This window comes from Pavona decussata, unplaced genomic scaffold (genome assembly GCF_977016875.1).
Source record: "Pavona decussata unplaced genomic scaffold, jaPavDecu1.1 SCAFFOLD_64, whole genome shotgun sequence".
NCBI lineage: Eukaryota > Metazoa > Cnidaria > Anthozoa > Scleractinia > Agariciidae > Pavona > Pavona decussata.
In genome coordinates, this window is record NW_028145484.1 from 5,605,969 (window position 1) to 5,630,650 (window position 24,682).

General features: G+C 40.7%; 3 protein-coding genes across 4 annotated transcripts; 2 read left to right on the forward strand and 1 right to left on the reverse strand.

The window, feature by feature from the left end:
- Window positions 1–643: 643 nt before the first annotated feature.
- Window positions 644–13,135, reverse strand: LOC146478736 (uncharacterized). 2 transcript variants are annotated; one of them, XM_085112335.1, is made up of 12 exons: window positions 12,975–13,135; window positions 12,669–12,843; window positions 12,515–12,555; window positions 11,557–11,859; window positions 10,918–10,957; window positions 9,943–10,242; window positions 9,136–9,244; window positions 8,284–8,503; window positions 6,095–6,244; window positions 4,980–5,118; window positions 4,137–4,292; window positions 644–3,119 (listed from the first exon to the last, which is right to left on the reverse strand). In XM_085112335.1, the coding sequence occupies exons 1-12, from the start codon at window positions 13,101–13,103 to the stop codon at window positions 1,108–1,110; spliced, it is 3,774 nt and encodes a 1,257-aa protein (XP_084968461.1). In that variant the 5' UTR covers window positions 13,104–13,135; the 3' UTR covers window positions 644–1,107. The 2 variants fall into 2 exon arrangements, with proteins under 2 accessions (XP_084968461.1, XP_084968462.1); XM_085112336.1 differs by lacking the exon at window positions 9,943–10,242.
- Window positions 13,136–13,223: 88 nt separating this feature from the next.
- On the forward strand, window positions 13,224–22,332 carry LOC146478737 (protein phosphatase 1 regulatory subunit 36-like). The gene is made up of 16 exons (XM_085112337.1): window positions 13,224–13,324; window positions 13,743–13,810; window positions 14,023–14,139; window positions 14,808–15,047; window positions 15,700–15,798; window positions 16,350–16,490; window positions 17,406–17,448; window positions 17,980–18,062; window positions 18,938–18,990; window positions 19,370–19,445; window positions 19,547–19,576; window positions 19,684–19,779; window positions 20,714–20,761; window positions 20,900–21,010; window positions 21,371–21,408; window positions 22,024–22,332. Exons 1-16 carry the CDS (start codon window positions 13,304–13,306, stop codon window positions 22,071–22,073), a joined length of 1,314 nt encoding a protein of 437 aa, XP_084968463.1. The 5' UTR covers window positions 13,224–13,303; the 3' UTR covers window positions 22,074–22,332.
- A 980-nt stretch (window positions 22,333–23,312) lies between these two features.
- Window positions 23,313–24,456, forward strand: LOC146478738 (neuropeptide Y receptor type 2-like). Its single transcript, XM_085112338.1, has one exon. The coding sequence runs from the start codon at window positions 23,414–23,416 to the stop codon at window positions 24,326–24,328; it is 915 nt and encodes a 304-aa protein (XP_084968464.1). The 5' UTR covers window positions 23,313–23,413; the 3' UTR covers window positions 24,329–24,456.
- Window positions 24,457–24,682: the final 226 nt, after the last annotated feature.

Below are 24,682 nucleotides of genomic sequence, written 5' to 3' on the forward strand. Positions count from 1 at the left end.
ACGTGATTCCAACTGGGGGCGCTGATTTCACTTGCTTATGCTTACTTCACCACAAGGAACAAACATATCTCCGAAACTCTCAGAAATTTCTCTTAAATAACTTTTAGTGGTAATTGCCATGCTTATAACTGCTTTTCGTGTCAAAGAACTTAGACCGATCAAATGATCTGTCGCTTGATTTAGTGGCTGATCCAACACTCAAGTCCTACACCGCTTGAATACTACACCGCAAACCAGAGTGAAACGGAGAGTAGTTCAGAAGTAAACCGCCGAGCTAACTTACAGCTAGGAAAAAGCGCCAACTGATTTCTTCTTTCGTTAACTTACATGTGTCTGGGCCGCATTTTTCTTTAATGAATCCACAATAAGAGCTATCGGCGTAGTAGTAACTTGAACAATAGCGCTGGTTATTGTTAACGTGACTCGAGGTTTGCTCCACAATTAAACTTTGATCTTGCTAGAAGCTTTCTTCAAAGAGGAGTTTTATCGACGCGGCATCGCATCAACAGGTCCTCAACGCTTTGCTTTGCACCAAGATCACCGAGACATCTACACTGGCAATTGCCAAGGGTTGCCCTTCTCGACATACGACAAATTCTAGCGAATCGAATGAGGGATGTGATGATAGATAAGATAGGTTGAGTTTATACAGGTCTTAGCATACAACTTTTATTGTACATGCAATCAAGTGATCAAACAACTATTGTAAAATGAAAATCCCCTGACTTCTAACATTGTGGTTAAAACTGGCATTAATATCGTTTTGATATCACTACAGGTACTTTCGATTTTATATATCACCCTTGACTATGCGTAAGCAGAAAACGTAATTGGAAAACAAAACTTAAAAATGTTTCTTCAACTTATCGAATTGCTTTAGAATCCTGGCAATATTTAAAGATTATGAAAATGGGATTTTTTAACCTGAGAAGAAGTTCGACACAACATTGCAGAAAACAACTAAGTAGCCTATTTGATGTTCAACTTCAGAGGTCAATAGTCGGAGTTCAACGCAAAATCTTTCTAATTTTCTAACACAAGTCAATATACAGGTGTTTTCAAACTAAAATTATTCCTGTTCATGCGCAAAAGTCATTGTACAGTTTCTTAGTATCGGCGCATCATACTGACACGAGGAGGTGCCTTATAAGGATCATATCTGACATCAGCTGCCCCAGGATGTCGTCTGTCAGGTCCAGGCACTGTACTCCCATTGTAGGTTCCTCTGGCCACAGGTGTAGCTAGCGAACTCCCGGATGGGTTCCACGGGGCTGGGGCAGTGTCACGTGTAGGTACAGCAGCACGTGACCTGTCATCTACAGGAGGCCGCCCAGTAGAGGATAAACCCAGCGCCGGGTTAGCTGCTTGGCGGGCATCCATTCCATTTCCCCAGGTTCCTCTCGGCGGTATAGAGTCACGGCTAATTGGAGCACGCGTGTCACGTGCGTCGTACATGGCACCAGCGCGTGGCACGTTCTGTTTGGGTTCAGCTCCGCGATCACGAGGACGTTCTCGTTCCCTTGCAGCTAAGGCATCTCGGTCACGTGACGATATAGTGGCCCCATGTGTGTCACGCCAGTCACGTCCAGGAGGCTTGTTAGATTCCACTCCTCCTCCAAGACCCACGGCGCGGTGGCCCGTTTCCATGGGAATGGAACCGAACCGCGCATCAACATGAACAGATCTAATGTCTGTCAGTCCTGAGGCACCATGAGTGAAACCCGCGCCTCGTTCAGCTTGTGGGATGGGAGGTCTGCTGTCGCGCGGATCAGGTGCACGCCAAGCAGGCTCCTCTATCCCTGCCATGGCCTTGCCCAGGTCAGCACGTACATTGTGGCCCTGGGCGCCTGGAACCGAGCCCAAGATTCCTCCTACACCAGCCCGTTCTAACAGGATGTTTAAGCTCTTCTGTGGATCCATGCCTGCTCCAAGTACACCAACATTAACTCCTGATAGGGCTCCACCAGCTGCTCCCCAGGCCTTGCTCTCATGACTGCCGCGGTCACGCGATCCTCTGGAGTGGTCGTGGTCACGCCCTGCAGGTTTGTCACGACCGCCGCGATGACCGTCATCACTACGACGATCTCGTTCATCTTTCTTCAAACGCCTCTCATCAGCACGGCTCCATTCCTCACTCCGGCGTACGTCCCTTTCACGGTTACCACCAGCTTGCCTTGGTTCATCACGATGGCCTCCTCTTGAGTCACGCCTCTCGGATGTCACATCAGAACGGTCACGCCTGTCACGATCGTTCAGTCCAGAACCGAAGAAGTCACGCGGTCTTCCTTCTGCTACTGCAGCTCGTTTAGGTTCCTGCCAGAAGCCAACTGGCTTCTCTGCATGTGCAGGATCACCGCGCTCAAAAGGCGCCCCAGGGCGTTTCAAGTTCCGTCGATCGCGTTCTAGTCGTTCACGTTCTAAACGCTGACGGTCCAACCGCTCACGCTCAAGGCGTTCACGCTCTAAACGTTCTAAGCGTTCTCTTTCAATGCGCTGTAAGCGATCACGTTCTACTCGTTCACGCTCAAGTCTTTCACGTTCAAGGCGTTCACGTCGTTCCCGTTCCAAGCGTTCACGTTCTTCTCGTTCTCGGCGTTCCCGTTCACGCTGCCGTTCCAGTTCTCTTTGTCGTTCCAGCTCTCGCTGCAGACGGAGTCGTTCTCGTTCCTGCCTCTCACGGATCTCTCGTTCTCGTATAATCTGAAGTCTCCTCCTCTCGCGTTCTCTTTCACGTTCACGTTCACGTTGTCGTTCAGCAATTTTCTCGCGTTCAAGTCTCTCTCGCTCGCGCTTGAGCCTGTCTTGTCTTTCACGTTCTCGCTGTTCTCTGATCTCTTTAGCTCGATCCTGGCGCTGTTTCTCCTGTCTTTCACGCCGAATCTCATCCAGAGACTTTATCTTAGGAGATGATCGCTCACCGCTCTTCTCGTCGCTGCTCTTGCCGTGGGATGTGGCTTTCTTATCATCCTTGTCTTTGTTTTTGTCCTTGTCTTTCTCAGTGTCTTTTTCTTTTTCTTTCTCCTTGTCTGATGACTTAGTCGAGGCAGAGTCGGCTTTATCTTTGTTTGCTGAGGGTGCACGCTTAGAATCGTCGTCTTTTTTGCCACTTGTAGTGCTTCCTGTGATTAGCATTAATTGTAAAAAACAGAACATTTTATACTCAAAGTTAAACACAATCTGGGCCACAAACAGTTAGATAAACACGATTCCACAACGTGTGGGCTTTTTCCGAAATGCAATCTTTTTCACTGGACAGAGAAAGAAAGACGAAAGTGAAGGAGAGAAGAACACTGGTTATTTCCTAAATTCAACATTTGTGTGGAGGTTTTTCAATAATAAATCGCATTTGAGTAAATGTTCTGCCAGTAGAGGCTGCTCCAAAGAGCTGGCCGCTTTGGAGAAGTTTGCAACATTAATGAGGGTTTCACTAAATGAATCGGATGTCGGCACACAAAACCATTGCCACTGACGAGAGAGGTACAGGGAGGTCAAATCCTACAAAAAAGCTGGTTCTCAACTTGCACTTCCACTCAGAGGTTTAATAAACAAATGATTATCAGCAGCCAGGACGAAGTACATAAGCCGCACCAAAGCCAAGGAGTTGTGGGCTTTGCAGGATTCAAGATTGAGCCTTCGCAGGCCAACCGGACATGAAACAAAGTGTACAAATCTTTGCTTGTTTTGGGATAGCAAAGTCACCCTTGGGCTAATAAATTATAAAAGTTGGTGCCACCGATGTTGTCATCAGCATTACAAGTTGTGAGCTCCAAGAAATGCTGCCAGTGTTGTCATGTTTAAGGCATAAGCAAAGGAGAACGCTCAGAAAACAAAGAGTGGGAAGAAAGCATGAGAACTGATAAATTACCTTTCAGCTGGGAAAATGAATGCAATAAGCAATAACAGTAATAGTTGCATTCCTTTGTATTTGGAATAGATAATGCAATGCAGCAACACGCGAAATCCTCAAAAACTTCACACAGACACCCACCACGGGAGAGTAACAGAACAACTTAGAACAATAATAAGTTACAACAACCAACAGACCAATCTACCTTACAATCAAAACACAACAGGACACACAAGGACACAGTGACACCATGAAAACAAACTAAACTGAAACATGTTCAAGAACTGACCTGACTTCTGTTGTTTTGGGGTAGATTTAGTGGTTGATTTAGCCGGTGTTTTAGCGGCTGTGGTGGATTTACCAGTTGTTTTTTCTGCAGGTTTTTTACTCTTATCTGGCTGCTTTTTGTCATCAGTTTTCGGTTTGGATTTATCTGCTGAGTCACCTGCGTGAAAGCAACGTAAAACCCACAGTTACTACTTCGTAGAGGAATTTCAATGTAGTTTTATTACATCTGATTGCCAATGCAAGATGTTTACAGGATGTCCTTTACTTTAATTTACAAAGACGGATATTTCTAATGGGATTTTATTATTGTGATGAGGCGTAGTTAAAACATGGCCACCTAACAGCTAAAAACTTTACCATACTACTCAGCCCTGTCAGCAGAGCTGTTGATATGAGAGAAATAAGGCACGGCTAAAGCAAATAACGAAATTCTCACAAAACTTCACCGCACACGAGAGGAAACGGCTGAGCTATCTGCCTCGCGAGGCATTTTGCTCAGCTCTTTCCTCACGTGTGCGGCAGGCTTTAGCTACATGTAAGTCATGGAAGTCCATCATAAAAGGACAATCTAGGTCATGATTTAGCTAAGCCTAGCATTCTAATAAACAGAACATTTTCATCATTGTATTTGGAGGCTTAATTTCCCTCTCATATATAACCCTATTATGACCTGAAGAAGCTGGTTTCATGGGCAAAGCACATGACCCTATGCTAAAAAAGCCCATTCTGTCTATCATCTTGTATTCATTCTTAATTTCTGGCAAGCCAGACATCTTCACTGCATTTTCTGGACATTTCACAAGGTTGCTGGTTACTAATGATAATCCATACCCACTCATTTTACCTGGTTTATCCTTTTTCTCGGCCTGTTTCTTCTCTACTGGCTTTTTGTCAGGTTGTTTTTTATCGGGTTGTTTCTTGACTGGCGGCTTCTTTCCAGTGCTGCTGCCAGACTGAGTTGTAGGTATGCGATCACCTTTAGCCTTTCAAAACAAATATACCAGTGATATTACCAGTAAATAAATGGCTCCCAACCAATGCTAATAAAACATGTTAAATGTACAAAACAGATAAAAAGTGAAAACACGCAAAGAATTAGGCTCAACAGCTTTTCTTAAAGTGCACCTGACCCCCAAATTTTTTTTCGCTTAAATAAATCTTTGCACCTGTTTGAAACGCATTGAGCCTTTTTGCGCCTTATTTCGACCAAGTCTTGACTTTTTATATGCTGTAAAAGTTACAAAGTCTAGCCATCATTTGTCCCATGACCGAGCTAGTAAGGGGCATGGGTCTATTCCTTACTTGACATCACAAACTGCTTTGCATGCATTTTCACAAAGACTTAATATAATGCAAATCAGTTTGTGACGTCAAGTAAGGAATAGACCCATGCCCCTTACTAGCTCGGTCATGGGACAGATGATGGCTAGATTTCGTAACTTTTACAGCATATAAAAAGTCAAAATTTGGTTAAAAAAAGGCGCTAAATAGCGCGATATGTTTCGAACAGGTGCAAAGATTTATTTAAGAGAAAAAAACATTTTGGGGTTAGGCGCACTTTAAGTAAATGGCCATAACGTAGGATTTCATCCACAAACTCAAAGGTTTGTTAACTAGGATGAACAGCAGTGCAAAAAATTTTATACTCTACTGTCTTCACCTGAGTGGTGAAAACCACAAACTCAAGAATAAGAATCATGATACGCTACTACTCAAAAATGCACATTTGAATGGTCTGTCTACAGGATTATTATCACTAAACAAACTGTCAGAGCAACATTACTTGAATGTAGGTAGGGCTGACTCTTTGGACGAAAGGGTACACCATTTCGCTTCATATTTAGATTTATCTTGGGGTTATCATTTTCACAATCTTAATGAGTCTTTCTCATCATTATAAATTTTTCTAATTGTCTGAAATTTATTCGTGTTTTTAATACTACTATGAGGTAAAATTACCCTGTCAACTGTTATTGTTTTTCCATGTAACTCTGTACGATGAAGATGCGAGATACACTTGGCGGCCTCTTCACTGGTTGACATGGTAACCAATCCAAAGCACTGAGCACCAGGAGCCTTGGAGTTTGTGACTATTTTAGCTCCAACAACCTGATAAAAAAAATAACAATCAGTATTACAGTACCACTCAAAAGTAAGTTACCACCCTCTCGCGAGACGCGATTCTCGTCTCGCGAGACGAGAGTCGCGTCTCGCGAGACAAGATTCTCGTCTCGAGAGACGAGATACTGGTCTCGCGAGAAGGTGAAAAAACTGTAAGTACATTTACCGAGGCTTGACTTTTTCACGAGAGTTTCGCGAGAATATCAAGTTGGGTGTCAGTGTAAGCGAACGACGGCTGCGAAGAAGACTAGCGAACTTGTTGATCAATCTCTGTTCGCACATATATTCGTGGCACATTGGGTTATTGGAGTTAATGGCTGATAAATCTGCAGAACCTTATAAAGCGTCCTCGTGTAAATGTAAATAAAACGAAAATGTGATAAGCATGATAAGTTGGATCATTTATAGTTTTTTTTTTGTTATGAAACCATTGCATTACTTTCTTGAACACATTGAGGATGTCTTATGTTTCACTTGCAAGTTCGCGTTGATTTGGTTTTCAAGTGCAAATTCTTTCGTTGGTATTTTATACATACAAGTTCAATGCGTTTGAAGGCGAAATTACACTGCTTTGCAAATGAAACTTTCCGATCAAAATCTCCGGTTTTGAAGGTTGAGATGTAAGCGCAGTGCGGTAACCTTTGACATCTTCGCGTTGCCGATATGCAAATTCGGTGCACAATGAACTGAAATAAATTCTGAACCAGAAATATACAGTTTACGCAAGCTCTTCAACAACGTTACCGTTTTCGATTTTCTTTATTCACAACTTTGTTTTTTCTTGGTAAAAATCGCATTTGCTTGCAACCACAAAGATTGAAAGAAGTTTGATTCCATAGCGGTAATAAGCAAAGCACGATACATGTCACATATGCAAATTTGAACCGCGATGAACTTGAAAAACATTGTAAGTTTCAGGGTTTTCAAAAACTGTTTTATAGATACAGGCACAAAACTTGACTTTAAAAAGGCTGGTTTTTTAATGTAGGAATTGTGTGTGAGCGGGAAAGTTTTAATTGCAAATTGATTTGCCGGCGTGTTCACTTAGCGCATCGCTTTACAAACTCGTCGCTATTACATGTAATACGAAACCTTTGAAGTGACTGAAGACATGAGCTTGCTCTTAAGCACATCGCTTTGCAAACTTGTCACTAAACGAAACCTTTGAAGTGAGTGCAGACACGATTTTTGTAAAATAAATCATCCCTTACATTGCGCACGAATTGAAACCTTTGAACTGAATGAAGACAATTTTTTCGAATCACATAACTCTTACAATGCGAACACGTTGGCACGCGTTTTAAAAATGGCATGGATAAACGCATAACAAGACAAGTGCGCGAGAAACTTGGTTGTTTTCTTCTCACGAGAAACTCGTAATATTCCAAAATTTCCGCTTCAGTGATTCTCGCGAGACGAGATTCTCGTATTGAGAGACGAGAGTCGCGTCTCTCGAGACGAGAGTCTCGTATCGAGAGACCCGACTCTCGTCTCGCAAGAAACGAGACGAGACTGGTAACTTACTTTTGAGCGGTTCTGTATGCACACAACTTTTTCATAGTTCAGAAACTGCAGGGGTTTTTCCTGGCACACTTTTTTGTAGCGTTTTGCCTCTAGATTAGTCAACTGTACAAGGATTTAAATAATTGTCATTACATATGCAAGGATAGTGCCAGTCACCAAAGAAACTTCCCTAGAACTCAGATCGAAGGAGATACAGTTCCAAAATTGTTCAGGTGTCAGAGAAAATCCAGTCTTTTTTAAAATCTGATTTTAGTAAAACAATAAAAATGCTACAAAAGTTTTTGACATCACTTCATCTTAACCAAGGCAAATTCAAAGAAACAAACATGTCAGGCTTTGCATCTTGATTGTCTGTAGCAAGGCGTTTTATAACCAAACTGTTTCTTACAAAAAATTACGAAAAAAAAATAAATAAAAAAAATCAAGACAACATAGATGGGTATTCAAGTTCATAGAGACATCAGCACACTGCCAGTAGCCACTTCCTAACAAAACCTTCTTACCTTTCCATATTGACTAAATCGTGTTTTGAGATCTGCAGCTCTTGTCACAGATGACAGATTGCTAACCCACAGGCTCTTGCCTGTTTCCTTCTTGTCTTTTGCAGTTGATGTGCTCTTGCCCGGTGTTTTAGTCGTCTTGACTGCTGCCTTGGTTGTCTTGCTATCCGCTGCTTTTCCTTTAGCTTCACTTGCTTTGCCCTTTGTTTCTTTGTCAGAAGAACTAAACAAAACAGAAATCAAGGAGTAGTTATCAATCAGTCTATAGTAACCTTGCTGTGTACTTTAGAAATGGGGGGAAGTTGTGTGGTACATTACCCAATGTACACTGAACCGGAATAACATATTTTCCACTCTTTACACAGAAAATTAGGTTGATAAGAAAATTTATCTGCTCTTGAAAGGCTACCGTTTTGAACTTTAACCATAATCTAAAAGTGATGGCAACCAAACAATTTGCCTTAACAGCAACAACGCTGAAAGGTTTTGTATTCAGTGCTTAACCTTAGTGGTGGTCCACTAGCCCTTGACTAGTAAATATTGGCTTTGGGCCACTAAAATTTGAGGTTAACTAGCCACAGGGCTTGTCCCATAAGAAGAGGTTTTGGAAAGATAAGTAAAGGAGAAAGATAAACATTCTATTTACAAAAGAGGAAGCTTAGAAAGTTGGTTTCATCACATTTTTGAAAATAAACAACATTATTATTCAAACATGATTCAGGGCTTGGCTTTCAGGTGATGCCTTTTGGCTAGTAAATTTTACACCACACTAGCCCAAGGACTAATTAGCGAAAAAGTTTAAGTCAAGCACTGTGTGTGGTTGTCATGAGTTGTAAGAGGCTGAAAACACCTTACCTCTGTCCTTTTGCTGTGTTTCCATCTTTTGGTTTTTCTTCTCCCTTTGCCTTCTCTGCTGGCTTGGAACTGTCTTTTTTAGTTTCACTATCTTTTGAGGGAGTTTTGCCTGTGAAATAAAATTCAGTAAAGGATCAGTATGCACTTAAGGTGAAACAAAATAAAATAAAACAGACACACACAAATGACCAGAGCTTTTCAGTAACAACAAGACATTACAAGAGCTGATAGAGCTTTTCACTTCAACAGCGAATACAGTGTCTCAACTAGATGCATGATCAGTCCAATGCTGAGCAAAATTACAGTTTTCAATCTTAGCGTCAAGTGAAATGAAAATGTATGTCACTTCTTTGGAACACCACCATTTTTCAAGGTAATTGGTTCAAACGTCAACCAGCTGGATGTGGGCCTTCTCAAGCTGAAGCAACTTCCTTGTTTCCCTGCCATTTTGATCCACTCAAGATGAAATCGCAAAGAAGCCGCAGCCTTAACCCTCTGTGTCAAAATGCCATGTACAGCCAGATGAACCTGGAGAGGCTTGCTGACACTGTCTCCCCTTTGTTTTCAGGAAGCACGTCGTTACTGTGGCACATGGAGTAGTATCGTGAATGACTGTGAGGCATCTTAATGCTGTCATGATAAGCCTTGATATTTCATTGCACTCTGATGGGTAGCAAGCAAGTGAAAGACTGGAAAGGCTTGAGTATAAGAATGACTTCACTTTACCACTCCACTTTACCATTAAACGCTTAGTTACCTGACATAAAGTTTTAAAAATTCTAAACATTAACGTCTTTTGGCCATCACCTTGAACAGATTTTTCTTCTTCCTTTTCTTGATTCTTAGCTGCAGCTTCAGCAGCGGCAGCAGCAGCAGCTTCCTTTAAATCATCATCCAAATCATCTTGTATGTCGTCAGTGTGTACAAATAGTGAAACAGACAAGCTGTTCTCTTTAGAAGCATCCAGCTCTGAAGTGTCCATGGATGTGCTGTCATCTTTATCATCTTTAGCCTTGTCACTTGAATCTTCAACGCTTATTTCTGCTGCTGATGTCTCCATTGGCTCCTCGGTTTCAGCTGATTCGTGAGTTTCAACTGTTTTGTTGTCTGATGTAAAGAGATTGAATAAACTTTATACCCTTAATGAACTTAATCCTAAAAGCACAGTGCCCTGGGAGCTGTTTTAACATCCTTACACAGACTTATAAATACAGTAACCCTTCCCTACTTATCCATGAGAGCTGAAATATACCAACTTTATTTTTATTTTATCATTATTTTTATATTTTTATTATTTATTTCTTTTGGTCTCATTCAAGCAGCTACTGATCAAACACAGTATAAAATGACATGCACAATCATATTAGATTGGTTTATATTTTGAATGGTGGAAACAAAGAATGCATTCTTAGTAGTTCAGTATGTCTCCATGGTAATGCATTTGAGTCGTTAATTTTTTGTCAGCTTTGAATAAACCAATAACAAGGTGATAAGTGGATTGCAAAACCCAGTAGATCATGTAATCTTCAATCACAGAGAAGCTGCAAAAACATCAAAAGGTCACTTTGGACACTTTCCTGTAACCTCCCATTATCACCAATTATCACAAGCTAAGTAATGTTACTTTAGACAATTCAGTCTTCCTTCTGTGGATACACCCGTAAGAAAGTTAAAACACTTATCACTCCTTTTACTATTCCAATCTTTGTTTCTAGCTGACTGAATGGTCTAAAATAGCAAACCCTAGCTCGTTTATTGACAACAGATAATAAATAAGTGTACCTTCTTTTTCCTCATCTTTGATCATAAGTAGCTCCTCAACCTAAAAATCATTTTGAAAATGGACAAAAAAATAACTATTAACAGAGAAATGGCTGATGTAACCTGAAGTAAAATCAAAATTAAATAGCCTTGCAAGTGTCGATTTTTATTAGTCCTTTACATAACTACTTCTTACACACCCTTGAAGGGCAAAGTGTTTAGACAATCAGCAAGGGTATCATAGCAACCTGTACGTGATAGTTGCATGTACACATTTTACACAAGAAAACTGAAAATTGAGAAACCTGAGGTCACGCCTGTGATAAAACTTTAACAGCTTAATTATTTTGCTTCAATTTCCTCGAGACTAAAGCATCCATAAAACAAACACAGATGTTATCCTGGTCAAATACTTACATGTGTGTCTGAATACTACAAAAAAATGAAAACGAGCTTGATAATGAAAGAAAGATGGTACAGTTTAAGCTCAATAAATGAAACAGAAAAGATGTAAGTTTCCAGTGAGAATCAAACCCATGACCTTTCCACATATTGCTCGGATGCTCTAAGACTAACTACTGTGCGACTGGGAGGTCATGGCAAGCTAGGCTATAAACTAGGTTACGTTACAAGTAAGGGCTGTTCTCGAATGTAGCAAACCTCTTTGTTATCACTCAAATCATTTTGCTCCTCCAGATCTTCCAATTTAATATCACCATCATCTTGTAACAGGTCGACATCATCATCCTCAATGTCTTTTTCCGCATCTTGCTTCTCATCATTATCTCCATTGTCAACAAGTTCAGATTTCAGAGGCTCAGAAGATTCAATCATATCTTCGACCTTATTGCTGTCTGTTTCTTCCTCATCATCCAAAAGCTCTTGCTCAATGTCTTCCTCTCCTGTTAGATCATCATCCTCTTTTCCCTCATCTTGTTTTTCACCTTCCTTTTCCTCTTCATCCTACAAAAACAGGCACCATTTATAGAGAGATGTGACACATCAGCATATTTTCATCCCCATCCTAAAGCATTCGACTACCAGTGCACGACCAGTAGCTACTTGAACAGACTTACAAATTTTGTCTCAAGGGTGAAAAATTTGAAACTCTCGACTCACAAAAGCTGTACAGTCAACTCTCGCCTTGCGGACACACCTCGCTATTACGGACACCCCAATAATACAGACAGCAGCTAAATCCCCGGCAAAAATAAATTACAGACATTTGACTGAAATAAATTCCTGCTATTACAGACTCTTGCTATTGAGGACACTAACTTGCGATCCTGAGGGCACCCGCAATAAAGGGAGTTAACTGTATTCCCTGCATCTTCCCTCTACCCATCTCCTCCTGTTACATTGATAGGTACACCACTGGTGGCCTGTTCATATTTCCTATTTCCTCTAGTTTTGTGATTCAGGTTGTTTATCACAAGCAAATTTCTTATGGCCACAAAAAATTGCTGTACATAATATATTACTCGTCAAATAAGGTACCTAAAGTTTGCTATTATAAAATTGAAGCCATGCTGATACAAATCCACTGTCGTGATGAACAAAGAAAGTGAAATTATGACAAGAATCTTACTTAGCTAATAAAACATCGCTTTCATCTTACCTGATCGTCGGTTTCCTCAGCAGAAACTGCAGCTTTCCTTTCTATAAACACAAATTAAATGGATTCAAATACACAAAATGGAAGACACATTAAATCTGTAGGCGTTTAAATCAACTACAGATAAAGAGAAGTATTGGCAAAAGGTTGTTCTTACTCAAAACAGGCGTAATGGATGTCTTCTTGGCCTGACCGGTTCTCTTCGGGGAAACGATTGGACTCGAAGGTTGATCTTCTGGACCGCTTTCTTCCTCCTCGCCCGTCAAATCTACACTATCAATTGGAATATACTCTGCAGTTTCCTCTTCACCATCTCGTTCTTCTTGTAAGGCCTGCAATAATTGAGAAATATAAAAAAATCAACACTCTGATCGCCAGCAAGACGGTGCCTCCATAAATTTTCGCACTTTAGAAGGCAAGGCGATATGTGGCTGTTATTTTTCGGGCCATTTCACGACTTTACCTTTTCCAAACGCTCTATCAACACTGCCTTAACCCCACTCTTTTCTAAACCTCTCTTTTCGAGCTCTTGACGCAGGTCTACCACTCGAAAATCGGTGAGTTTCTTCCCGCCCAACAACAAAGTAGCCATCTTCACCACATGGACTTGTCCAAGCTGAAGACCAAATCCCCGGATGACCCGTCGCTAGGCCTTGTGGGTAAGACGACGACACGACGGACACGAAGACGAAAATTTCCGGAAACCGCAGGCTCATGAAGTCGCTCGTCATAGCAACAAAAACAAAATGGCTGCCTCGGTGTCACTAGTTGGATAAATTGGGGTTTCAAAAAATGGCTCAGCCGGACGACCTAGTAAGTAGCAGACATGAATGACATAAAAATGTGCTTAAAAGCTGCTAGCAGTTCATGAATGTTGGCAAGTTTTGTTCCTTGGCTTTTAGTACAATGTAAAAACTGTCTTGCAGCAGCTGTTGTTGCAAGGAAACTTGTCAGAAACAGCTGTCCGCAACTAACATCAAATTGATTTAATTTACTATGATCTTATTAATCTCAGTGAAGTTTTCAACTACAAACCTTAACACAGATTGCTTTCGGCTTGTCCTTTCCTCGCTCTTGAACTCAAGTGCCGTTGCATTCAACGTAGAAAACAAACTTCCCATTTTGTCATTCTTGTTTTTATAATATATTTAACATGAATCAACATAACAAATTAATTTCAAAAAATGGCACTGGATGTAAATTAAGCCTATTTTGTCTTTTGTTTTTTTAGTATAAACCTTCCATGCTCAGCAGAAGATGGATTTGGAAAGATGACACCAACACGCTAGAGCCAGTGAGGTAGTATTTAAGTGACTGTCCAACATGCATCCCCTGTAGGAGATGCCTAAAGGCTGATTTAGATGATCCAACTTTTGCTTACGACTGTTGCATGGGATTTCTGTGGTGCCTGCTGCTCAGATTTATCTACAATACAGGCTCCACCAATTATTATTATTAGCACTAACAGCCCTCTAAAGCTAGGGAATTTGTTGTGTTTATTCTTCCAACAGCACAGTTCCAGGAAGCATAGATAAAGGTGCCAACTTTCATCTGGCTGCGAACAAATCAAAGAGAAGTAAAGGAGGCTTAGGAATTCACTTTCAAGATCAAAATAAGAAAAATGATAGGTACTAGAGTCAAGTCTATCAAAACTGTTGTAACTACTGGTAAATCTTTTATTTCAGTGATATCCCCACCAAAAATCTTTAAATCGTGAAGATCTGCATAAGTACACTGTATCTTCCAGGATCTTGGGAGGGATCCAGACTTGTAAGCAGTAGGTTGCAGGTTGAACACTGGCCAGACCCACACTCAGGGTCTTAAAATAACTGAGGAGTCAAGGTGTTACATATGCTTTGTTGTCTGCAAATGGTTAGACCTTCATGTGGTGGTTTTAAGAGTTTAGTGTTAAGTACAAATTTTGCAGGTAATATTTCTTTTTTTAATCATTTTTAAGCTACCTGCAACAACTGAGAAAAAATACAAATCTTTCATTAAATAAAAATTGACACATTCAACTAAAACGCTAACACTGTTACCATCGTGTACTTTTATTGGGGACAGTAAATGAGTAATACAATCCTTCTACAACTCTCCTCCATGGATTAATCTTGGGTTAAATTTTGCATTCAATCTTTTGCATTAATTTTGTATCCATGCATGAAGTAAAATGATGATAAGCAAACCCTCATCAAAGTTATTAGGTTGGTGTTGTAGTGTAACATGTTCCAGTGGTCCAGTTTATGGTAATAACCAGTTAATCAGACGATAAGTTGTTTTATTTGCTGACTTGCAGGGGTACACCATCTGTCATGTCCAAAAACTATGGTGCTGCTGGGGCATCATCTCGCCGTGGGCAAGCTTACTTATTGTTTCAAAGAACTGGTAACATGAAAGGTTCTTCTCCACGGCCGAGCATCAAGGCAGCTGGGGCAAATGAACATGCTACTGTTACTTTAGATGATGTCAAGAGTGTTGCTCTAGATTCCATGCCAGATGTCGATATGTTGCCACCAGCATTTCAAGAATGTTATAGGTACAGTATCTCTAACTTATTGTTGGCTTTATAATACAAGGATCATGGCTGTTTACACTGTATGTTTGTATGTGCAAAATGCACTGGTAAATGAATGTGAATACACAGTGTGGAGGACTGGAGCACTGGCTAGAAAAGAGTTACCACTAACTAGCTTTTCATTTTTGTTAAGATTTGTGTTGGTTAGTCTACCTTAGGGTTAAAAAGTTTTGAGAAAATTGGACCAGATGTTCCTATTTTTGGTCAACTTCCTGGGGGTCAATAGTAAAAAACTGATCAAACCCCCCCCCCCCCCCCAACACATATCTTCAGAACCCCTCACCCTTCATACAAAAATGCCATCATCTCTCCTATCCCTCCTCAAGGAGAATATTGCTGTCAATCCTCTTGGGCCAGTTATTTCCCTTTCTTTAAACACAGACTGTCTCTCTCAGGTTGTCATATCTCAAGTGTGCTCTTTTCATTCTTTGCTATATAATTGCATAATTTCCTTTGTGATTTCCCAGTCCTGCTGTACACATGTCTCTGTTTATATTAGCTTGATGTTTGGATTCTTATCTGGTGATAAATATCATTCTAAACTTGCTCTAACCACTTCCAATCACTTGTGTAAATAACGTTTTCAAGTTTGATCATCTTTTCTCTTTTTCAGCTCTGAACAGTTTGATGAGTTTCAGCTAGCAATTCTCAATTATTTTGATGCATTCTTTGAGAGGATGGCCATAGAAAACAAACCCAAACCAATGGCAGTGTAAGTCGGGCTTCTTTGTTTCTTGAAGTTTATTCTTTACAAGTCCATATAATTTGTTTCACTCTGCAACCAAAACTTTATTAAACTAAGAAAAAAGGAAATCATGGTTGGGTGGAAGAGAGGTGTACTGTAATTGATGAGTTTGGCCTTGATAATTTTCCAAATAAACTGTACTTGATTTTAGCATACAGACTGGATGAGTGTAAAAGGTCGTAAAAATGCACTGCCAGTCAAGTTGCATATTGACTTAAAATTATTTGGCTAAAGGCCTCAACTGGAAGAATTGGCTCATTACTTTTCCTAACCAACTAGGCAATTCAAACAAAAGAGGATTCAATGCTTGGTTGATTTCTATATTTCTATCTATCTTTCATGCTCCACTTTAAGTTGCTTTAGCAGTAGCACATTTTTGACAATTTCATTACCTGAATTAGCTGAGCTAGATACATAAGGAAATGAGGTATGCAAATTCAGTCCTGACAGTCCTTTATGGATGGACAAAACCATGTAAATTTACTCGTCTTGAAGTGGGATTTGTTGTCTGCCAACAGTGAGCCAAGTCTGGCTGAGAGAAAAGCCTTAGCAACAGCAGTCAGCAAACAGGAGGCAGCACAAAGGCTTCTGGGTCAAAGCTATTGCACACTTGTGTTGGGCCTGGGACTAGAGGATAAGCATCACCTGGGCTGTGGCAGGTATTGGAGTCATAATGAGGTTTATCCTTCCACTTCTATTGACAATGTGGTAGTTACTTTCGGGTATATGTTGTGTAGCTCCCCTCTGGGGGGAGGGGATACTCAATGACAATTTATATTGGGGAAGGGGGGGGGGGGGGGGCTCTTCTCAGATCCCTTTCTTATACCACAAAGATATGCCAAAGGCAGAAGAGCATACTCTTCATTGTCGGTACAACAGGAACTATTCATAGTAATCTTTGCAAATCAATTTCTTGCAAGGAATTTCTGCACCATTTTTGCTACCCTTTCTGATACCATACTTTCTACTTATCCTTTCAGTTCATAGTCTATTTTTACAGCCCTTTAAAATACTGAACTTTTCAAATTCACTACCCCTTTCAGGCAGAATGGGTAGCTCAACCGTCTCTTGTGAATGCTATTTCTATGAACAATAGATTGAAGAGGGAAATTAAATATGTGAATCATAAACTTCAGGGCCCAGTTGTTCAAAGCCCGATTAAGCTAATCCTGGATTATCGCAAACTTTGACTGAGTTTAATTGCTAATCAACAAAGATTCTTCCAAAAGATTTTTGGCCCTCAGTTTTTACCTAGACTTTTCTTTACCTTTAGCTCGAAATTAGCCATTATATCCATTTTTAACGCGTGCAATGAAAACCTCGGTTAACTTTTTATCGTGGATTTAGCGTTAATCAGCTTTCGAACAACCCGGCTCAGGTTCTTTTATCAGCCGTTTTCAAAATTGAATTAACAGTCATGTTCTGAAATTGAGCTTGTGATTCAGTCCGGGATTCAGTCGGCCAGTGTCATTTGCTGATCAGCATTGATGTTCAAAACATACGGGACGGTGACAACACATTCACAAATTTATTTATCAAGTTATTCAACTTACGCGTGTATGAATTGCTTTCAGACAACGCAGCTCGGACACCAGTAGAGACAGGGAAATGTACGAGGTGAGTGCTAATGATGTATGTAGCACAAGATTAGGCTTGCGTTCTCCTTCCGTTGAACGCAAGATCGAGCCACGGGTACCCCATGCGGCTACAGCTTAACCTTGTTTATTTATACACCCGGATGAAGAGAGACAACTTGACCCAAATTTCTTGTCTAAAGAAACTGCACCACCAACCTTCCGATCGAAAGTCGAACGCGCTAACCTCTGCACTACCACGCCTCAACCAATGACAAGTATGCTAGATTTACGAAATTAGAGGAAACTTCAGAAATTTCCTTGATTCTACTACGTAGAACCTTTCTTCTTTGTGTCATGAATAAAATACCACTCAATGATTGGTCCAAATTCTGTCAGGGCTTTCTCTACCCAGACCCCACTCCTCCCCACTGCTTGTGTAGTCAACTGGAAACTAGTCAATAAAGTGATTATTACATTCGACTACCGATATTCGACGTGTGTGTTTGAGTGAGTCATTTTTCTCTCATTTAACGGTTAAGCGCTTTGTGAATACGTATCGTTTGTTTTGAAGGCACTCTATACGTTTGCTGCATATGTGACTCACATTACCTTCCGACGCCAGCACCTGGACCTTATACAAAAAGAACTTGGAAGGTGAGAACAACTTGACGATAACTAACCTGCAAGCAAACTCTCCAATCTGGGGTCTCAGGCGTCTCCCGTGAGAATCCAGTTGGAGAACTTGCTTACCAGCTACACGAAAACACGAGCTATACTCACAGAACTCACGGCCTTACAAAACTGTTCACATGGCCAGTGTGTGGTGTAAAATGATGATAGTAGCCTGTGAACAGGCTCCCAAGTGGGGTATAGGGCGGTCTGGTGCAAAAAGCGCGTTCTTTCGTAGGCTTCACTCTCCCCTGGCCGATTTTTCTCTTCCCTATACCCTACTTGGGACCCTGAAGTTCGTTTCTCGAAAGTCCCGGTAACTTACCGGGCCCGATAAGTATATTCGCCGATTACACAGTGGTTACAGGCACGGTAATTGGCCAATGCTTTCACAGAATTATAAGATTTTAAAATTTAGTATTCAAAGCTAACAAAAATTGACTTCTGTTAAGAAACATTTATCACGAAAGGCACTTATCGGGCCCGATAAGTTACCGGGACTTTCGAGAAATGGACCCCAGGTCACAGGCTATGATGATAGCCACCCTTGCATACGAATGCCAACAGTTGGTATTAAATTTTAGCACGCTTTTTATCCCAGTTCATTGAGATCATCCTAGTGCTTTTGTGATTCAGGTTTATGCAAAAAGCTTGCTAAACGGGCTGGTTATACTCTGGTTGTGGGTATCATGTTTTCGCTTAACATTCGAAAAATACGCAGTAGCATGTATTATTTAGTTTTACAAGGCCTTCGTTCGTGTTATGGCAAACGTTTAAGGTTTACTTTGTTCGGTTTACGATAAGATTGGCCCAAAAATTTGTTTTGCTAATGCTATTGATTTTCTTTATTGAATTACCAGGATGTTCCGCTCGAATACGTTTAATCCTGCGGGAAGACCCAAAGCTGTTGAAGGTTAGCTGTCCATGTTATTATCAGTCCCTTGGCGTGAGCAAGCAAGTCCTTTTATTGGTCCTTATTTATAGGCTATCGGTCGTTATCAATCAGTACTTGAAGTGGAAAAACATACAACTTATCTGCTGAGTGCTGGAAAACGCAAATGACTCTGGACACGTATCAGTGTGAAAAACTGTTAACAACGTGCAGTGGATGTAAAAATAAAAGATCGAATACACTACCCAATAAAATGCAAAACCAAACCAAACTCATCAAATTGTTTTCAAGTGCATTTGTACCCCTCCCTCGCCCTGGTATTTTCAATCTATTTGGCCTGACAAAGCTACCGTAATGTTCTGGCAGTTCCTCAAACAAAGCATTTTAATTCTCCTTTCAGAGGTGTATGCAATGGATCGCCTTAAGGACAGCACCAAGCAGCCGCTGACGCCAGCTGAATATCGCAGACTCAAGCCGTAAGTCCTCCGTTCCATTCCTGTTTCTTTGCTCTCTTTGCGAGCAACAACAGTTTAAAAAATTTCTTCTCAAAGTAACATTTTATCCATTCTCTTAACAGAAAGCGGCCACCAATTAAATCTATTATCAAGTGAGTACTAGTCAATGTACAAGTGCAATGTGCTGCTATTTTCACTTACCCGAGTTGTGTATGTTCTGTTCGAACTATCTTCATGTATCTTTGTTTTGTGCTCACAGTCAGCGTTCTCCAGTGCTTGTATCTCTACTTCCGACCTCAAAAGAAGCGAGTCCGTGGTTCCTTGATCGCACGAAAGCTCTTCCCTTGTCAGAAAAGTAAGTCTGATGTTTACTGAAAACGGATTTTGTTTGAGAAGTTGCCGCTCAAACTGCGTGCATCAGCGATAACCGTCTTTAACTGGCGAGATTAAAAATGAACAGGGACAAAACCCAGACTAATCGTGACTGACTTGAATTCCGCATGTTTTCCCGCGCTTGGCGCATAGAAGAGAAACTGCAACACCATATTTTACACTATTAGAAATCCTTAAGCTAGAGAACATTTTAAAGTTGAAAATTGGTTCCCTTGTGCATAAATTACAATACAATAAAAAAGAAACACCCCCTGCACTCCATGATCTTGTTTCTCTAGCTTCTGATGTCCATAAATACAATACTAGATTTGCTACTAGTCAAAACCTGTACAGACCATTTTCTAGAACTAATTATGCTTTAGCACGGTTTAGAGTAGTGGCATCACAAACCTGGGAAACAATTTCAATGGAAGTTAAGTGTCTGCCCTATAATGTTTTTAAGGACAAATACAAACTTTTTATACTTGATAGCCAAACATAAATAATATAAAAAAAATTAACGTATGCATATACTTATATATTTGGTGTAAACACTTTTTTCCTTACTGTTGTATTTTCCTCTCCTAAGTCTAATTTAACTAGCAGAGCTCTTCAACCAGTATTATGAATTCTTCTTCCCCCTATTTTATTTAACTGCACAGAGGTAGTGGCCAACACGAAAGCCTTGCTCCTTTGGCCACTACGCACTTCTTCCGTAGAAAGTAAAATCATTAAGAAAATTGCTCTGTACCTTTAATTTTTTTTTACTGTAAAATATATTGTATGTCGTTGTCATAAGTGTAAATAAAATTGAATTGAATTAAATCGATCGATCGATCGATCGATCGATCGATCGATCGATCGATTGATTGATTGATTGATTGATTGATTGATTGATTGATTGATTTTTCTTGCAGTGACATTCCTCACGAAGACGACAAGCTTGACCTCCATTTGCAAACTAAGTAAGTAGTTTTCCTTAGGTCATTTTTGTTTATCACGCGTTGGTACCATTTTATTGGAAGGTCGCGTAGTGTTTGGAGACTATGGCATTTTTGCGAAATAAGTCTGAAACGAAAGACTGCACGTGTTGTGTTCCACAGGGTTGGTATAATTGGTGAGCCAATGTCCGGCTTTAATCCTCTGACTCTTGCGCCGTTTGGAGAAGAACACGAGCAGGAGACTGGGGACGACGAGGATGAATCAAGAAGAAGGTAGAGCTGTTCTCTTGGCACGTGCGGGCGTGCGAGTATGTATGTGTGTGTTTGAAATGGCACAGAGGGTTCCACAGTCTGAGTCAGGAAAAGTAGGGAGTGAAATTATTGTTATTATTATTATTATTTTTTTTTTTTCAAGATTAGGGGAAAAGTTAGGGAGTTTTGCCTCATGTCGGGGATATCCTGTCTTTAAAAAATGTCGAACAATCATTTGATTTTTTCGCTGTACTCTCATACTTTCATCATGTTTGTTTAGTGTTTTTGTTCGGTGAAAAGTCAAGGAATTTTTATCCTCCTGAGCGCTGGCAACCCTGATTAGGAACCCAGTCTAAGCATTGTTTTTCTTTTGTCTTGCAGTTCCATTCCCGGAGAGGCCGCAGTCACACCAAATCAAGGTAAGTTGACTGTGATAAGTGTTGAACTTCAATGACATGAGACAAGCGCAGGCTGTGGGGATCGGTTAAGCGCTCACGGTTTTGTTATCAGAAGGTTCTGGTGTTGTTTCATGTATGGCTGCTTGTGATATCTCCTGTAAGTTACCGAGAAGATTTGTTTTCTTTGACACCTCGTTCCCAGGATCCCTCCTCTTCGGACGGGTGGGAACCAGCTTGCTGAATGATCGGATCCGCCTGAGTTGAGTTGATCCGCCTAGTAAGTTCGCGTTCCCATCCTGATCCAGATACGCTGTCGTAAGACAACGGGACCGATACTCTCTCCAGAAGCTCCATCAGAAAAAAAGGGAGCAAAAAGTCGGAAATAGGGAGAAAAACGGAAATGGAAAAAGAGTGCGAAAGAGGTTTCTGCGAAGGAAAGAGGAACCGATACGGACCAGTGGGTTACCATGGAGAAATACTTGTCTCCTAGTCCCTCCGTGCTAAGCACCACCTGATAGTTTCGTATCCTCTTTACGAGCCAAAGTTCGCTCCGGTAATGAATTCAATCCAAACCATCGCCTAGCTGTTTTTTTATGAATTCCTCATTTTTTTCACTTTTTTGTTTTTAAATCGCAGGCGCAAACAGTGCCGCAGAAGAGGCAGATACCGCTGAACAAGAAGAGTGAAGTACCATAAGACTGAACAAAAGTACCAACACTGTTCTCTCACAAGAGTCAAAGAATTGCGCGAAAGAATTTCACAAAAACAGGAGCCCATAATCAAGGGTTCCCAACAACAAACATAGAAAACCCTACTCTAGTGGACATGTTATTATAAATAGGTTGTAAATATTCTCTCAGTTCATTGAACATGTTGTAGCATAACTCCAGACACTGTTATCATTCTGTGAAGAATTGAAATGCCATTAAGAAGAATTTTATGCCATTAAGTTCTCTTGTCATTTGTGATTTTGCCTCCTTCACTAATCCTGGCCCCGTCCCCAGTTATCCGTGTTATTTATTTTTAGACGGAGACTTTTTAAGTCGGTTATCCGTCCCTAAGTCTGATAAGTGGAAATTTTTGAAAACAAAGATTTATTACTTTATCTACACGTGGACGGCAAAAAGAAATTAAAACGGTGGGTCATCGATAAAAGTCGCTTGTAAGTAGCGTTTTTGATCGTTTTCGTCTTGACAACGAAGCGAATGAAACCGGAGTAAACGTGGAATAACAAAACGTCCGTTTTTTCCTTTTAAATATTTAATTATTAATCAGAGGACGAACGAAAACCCATGCGTGTGACTCAACCAAGTGTTTTTTCTCCCCGGCGTATGCACAATGTGTTGTGCTGAGGAAATTACAGTCAAACTTGCTAGTGGTTCAATTTATTTCCTGTAAGTGAATAAACAAATATGCCTCAGATTTAAAAACATATTATTTTAATTATTTGTTGCATCAGTATAAAAGAAAGTTCTTTTGTTTAAATTACTTTCTGTATAATATTATTGAAGGCGTCACACGGTGAAAAGTGCTCCTTCTAGTTAAGTAAAATTATTGCTTTTTTCGGTTCTTCCGCTGTCGAACATTATTCATGGAAGAGGGTTTTCATACAATGGGGATTGTGTACTTAAAAACAATTTCATTGATATGAAGACACGCAAAGTTATGAAATATAGAACATTTGATTACTTTCGAACCTGAGAACTGACAGTATCTTTTATATCTCTCGGTAGGAAAATTTCCGGTCGTGTTATCAATAATGAAATCATACTGTATGATTTAATTTGGTGCATGTGTTTTGATTTGTGGGAGGCTTCATAAAGGCACCACCCAGAGAGGCTTTCTTTGTTGACGCGATATATATTACAAACCTACAAAAAAAAATTAATTTAAGTGAGCGGCAGGATCGGACTCCACGTAAAAAACACCTGTAATAGGAAGGGGCGTCAAATTACACCTCGTTAGTCGTTCGTGAATCGTGTCATTACTGAAAAAAAAAAAAAAAAAAAAAACAGAAGATTGTAGCATGACCGGACACACTGCCAACCAAACGCACTGTAGACTGCCCATCGGATTTGAAGGGGAGATACTAGCAACGATTTCTTATAGCTCTCTTGCTATTGGTGGATCGCTGGGTAATATCCTACTTATTCTCGTTATTTATCGGACACCGAGCTTAAAGACTGTCTGTGGAGTGTTGATATCGAACGTTGCCGTAGCAGATCTAATGGTCACGTCAGTGGTTATGCCTATTGTAGTTTTCACGCTGGTTCAAGGCTTCCTTCAGCAATGTTTCTACAACACTGCCATCACCATCGCATTGGTGACCGCATTTTTTTCTGCCGGTGGCTCACTTTTGACCCTAACTATACTCAGCATAGATCGCTGTTTTGCCATCTGCTACCCGCTCAAACACAAGATCTGGGTTACCTTTACAACAGTCAAGATCCTCATTGCAAAAACGTGGCTCGAGTCTCTGGTTCTTCCACTCATGGAAATTTTCCATAAAGGATCATCTCTCTCAAGCTTATTCCAGACTCTTGGAGTTGGGGGTTGCTACTCCCTTATCATCATCAGTGGCGTATTGACCATCAGAAAAGTGCGCGCAAATTCGATGCGGATCGGCTCTTTACACAAGAACCAAGGAAGAAACAACATTGCCGCAGATCTGCACCAAAGGAACAAGCAAGTCGCCAAGACCGTTGCTTTGGTCGTTGTTCTGTTTTCTTTGTTTTGGATTCCCATCGCAATTATGATCAGCTTTGGGGTCTCCAGTGACCGCGATCATAAGTTGTACTTCTGGTTTGCAACCCTGGGGCTTGCCAACTCTGCTGTGAGTCCCTGGATTTATTTTTACCGACAAGCAAACTATCGCCAGGCTTTGAAAATGTTGCTGGAGTACAAGACAAACAGAATTGCGGCTGCTCGTTTCAAGAAATGAAAGATAGGATGGCGGGTCGTGGGAGACGCGAAGCACACGCATGGATCCACAAATGGGAAACCGTCCGCACAAAAGATCTAAGAAATGAACGTTTGTCAACAGTTCTGTCTTCCTCTTTCGCATGAATATTGCGCTATTTTTCTGTCCGATTATGGGATCTGCCTACATTATCATTTTGTAGCCTTACTTGTAGATCCTGATTGTCACTGTCATTAAAGTTTGTATTGTATTCGAGCTTATTGTGCACATGTCTTCCTTACTTTGCGACTTCGTAGCTTGAAAATAATGTGTGCACATAGACAAGGAGTTGCAGTTTGGAGAAACTTAACGAATTCTTTTGACAAACCTACTTTT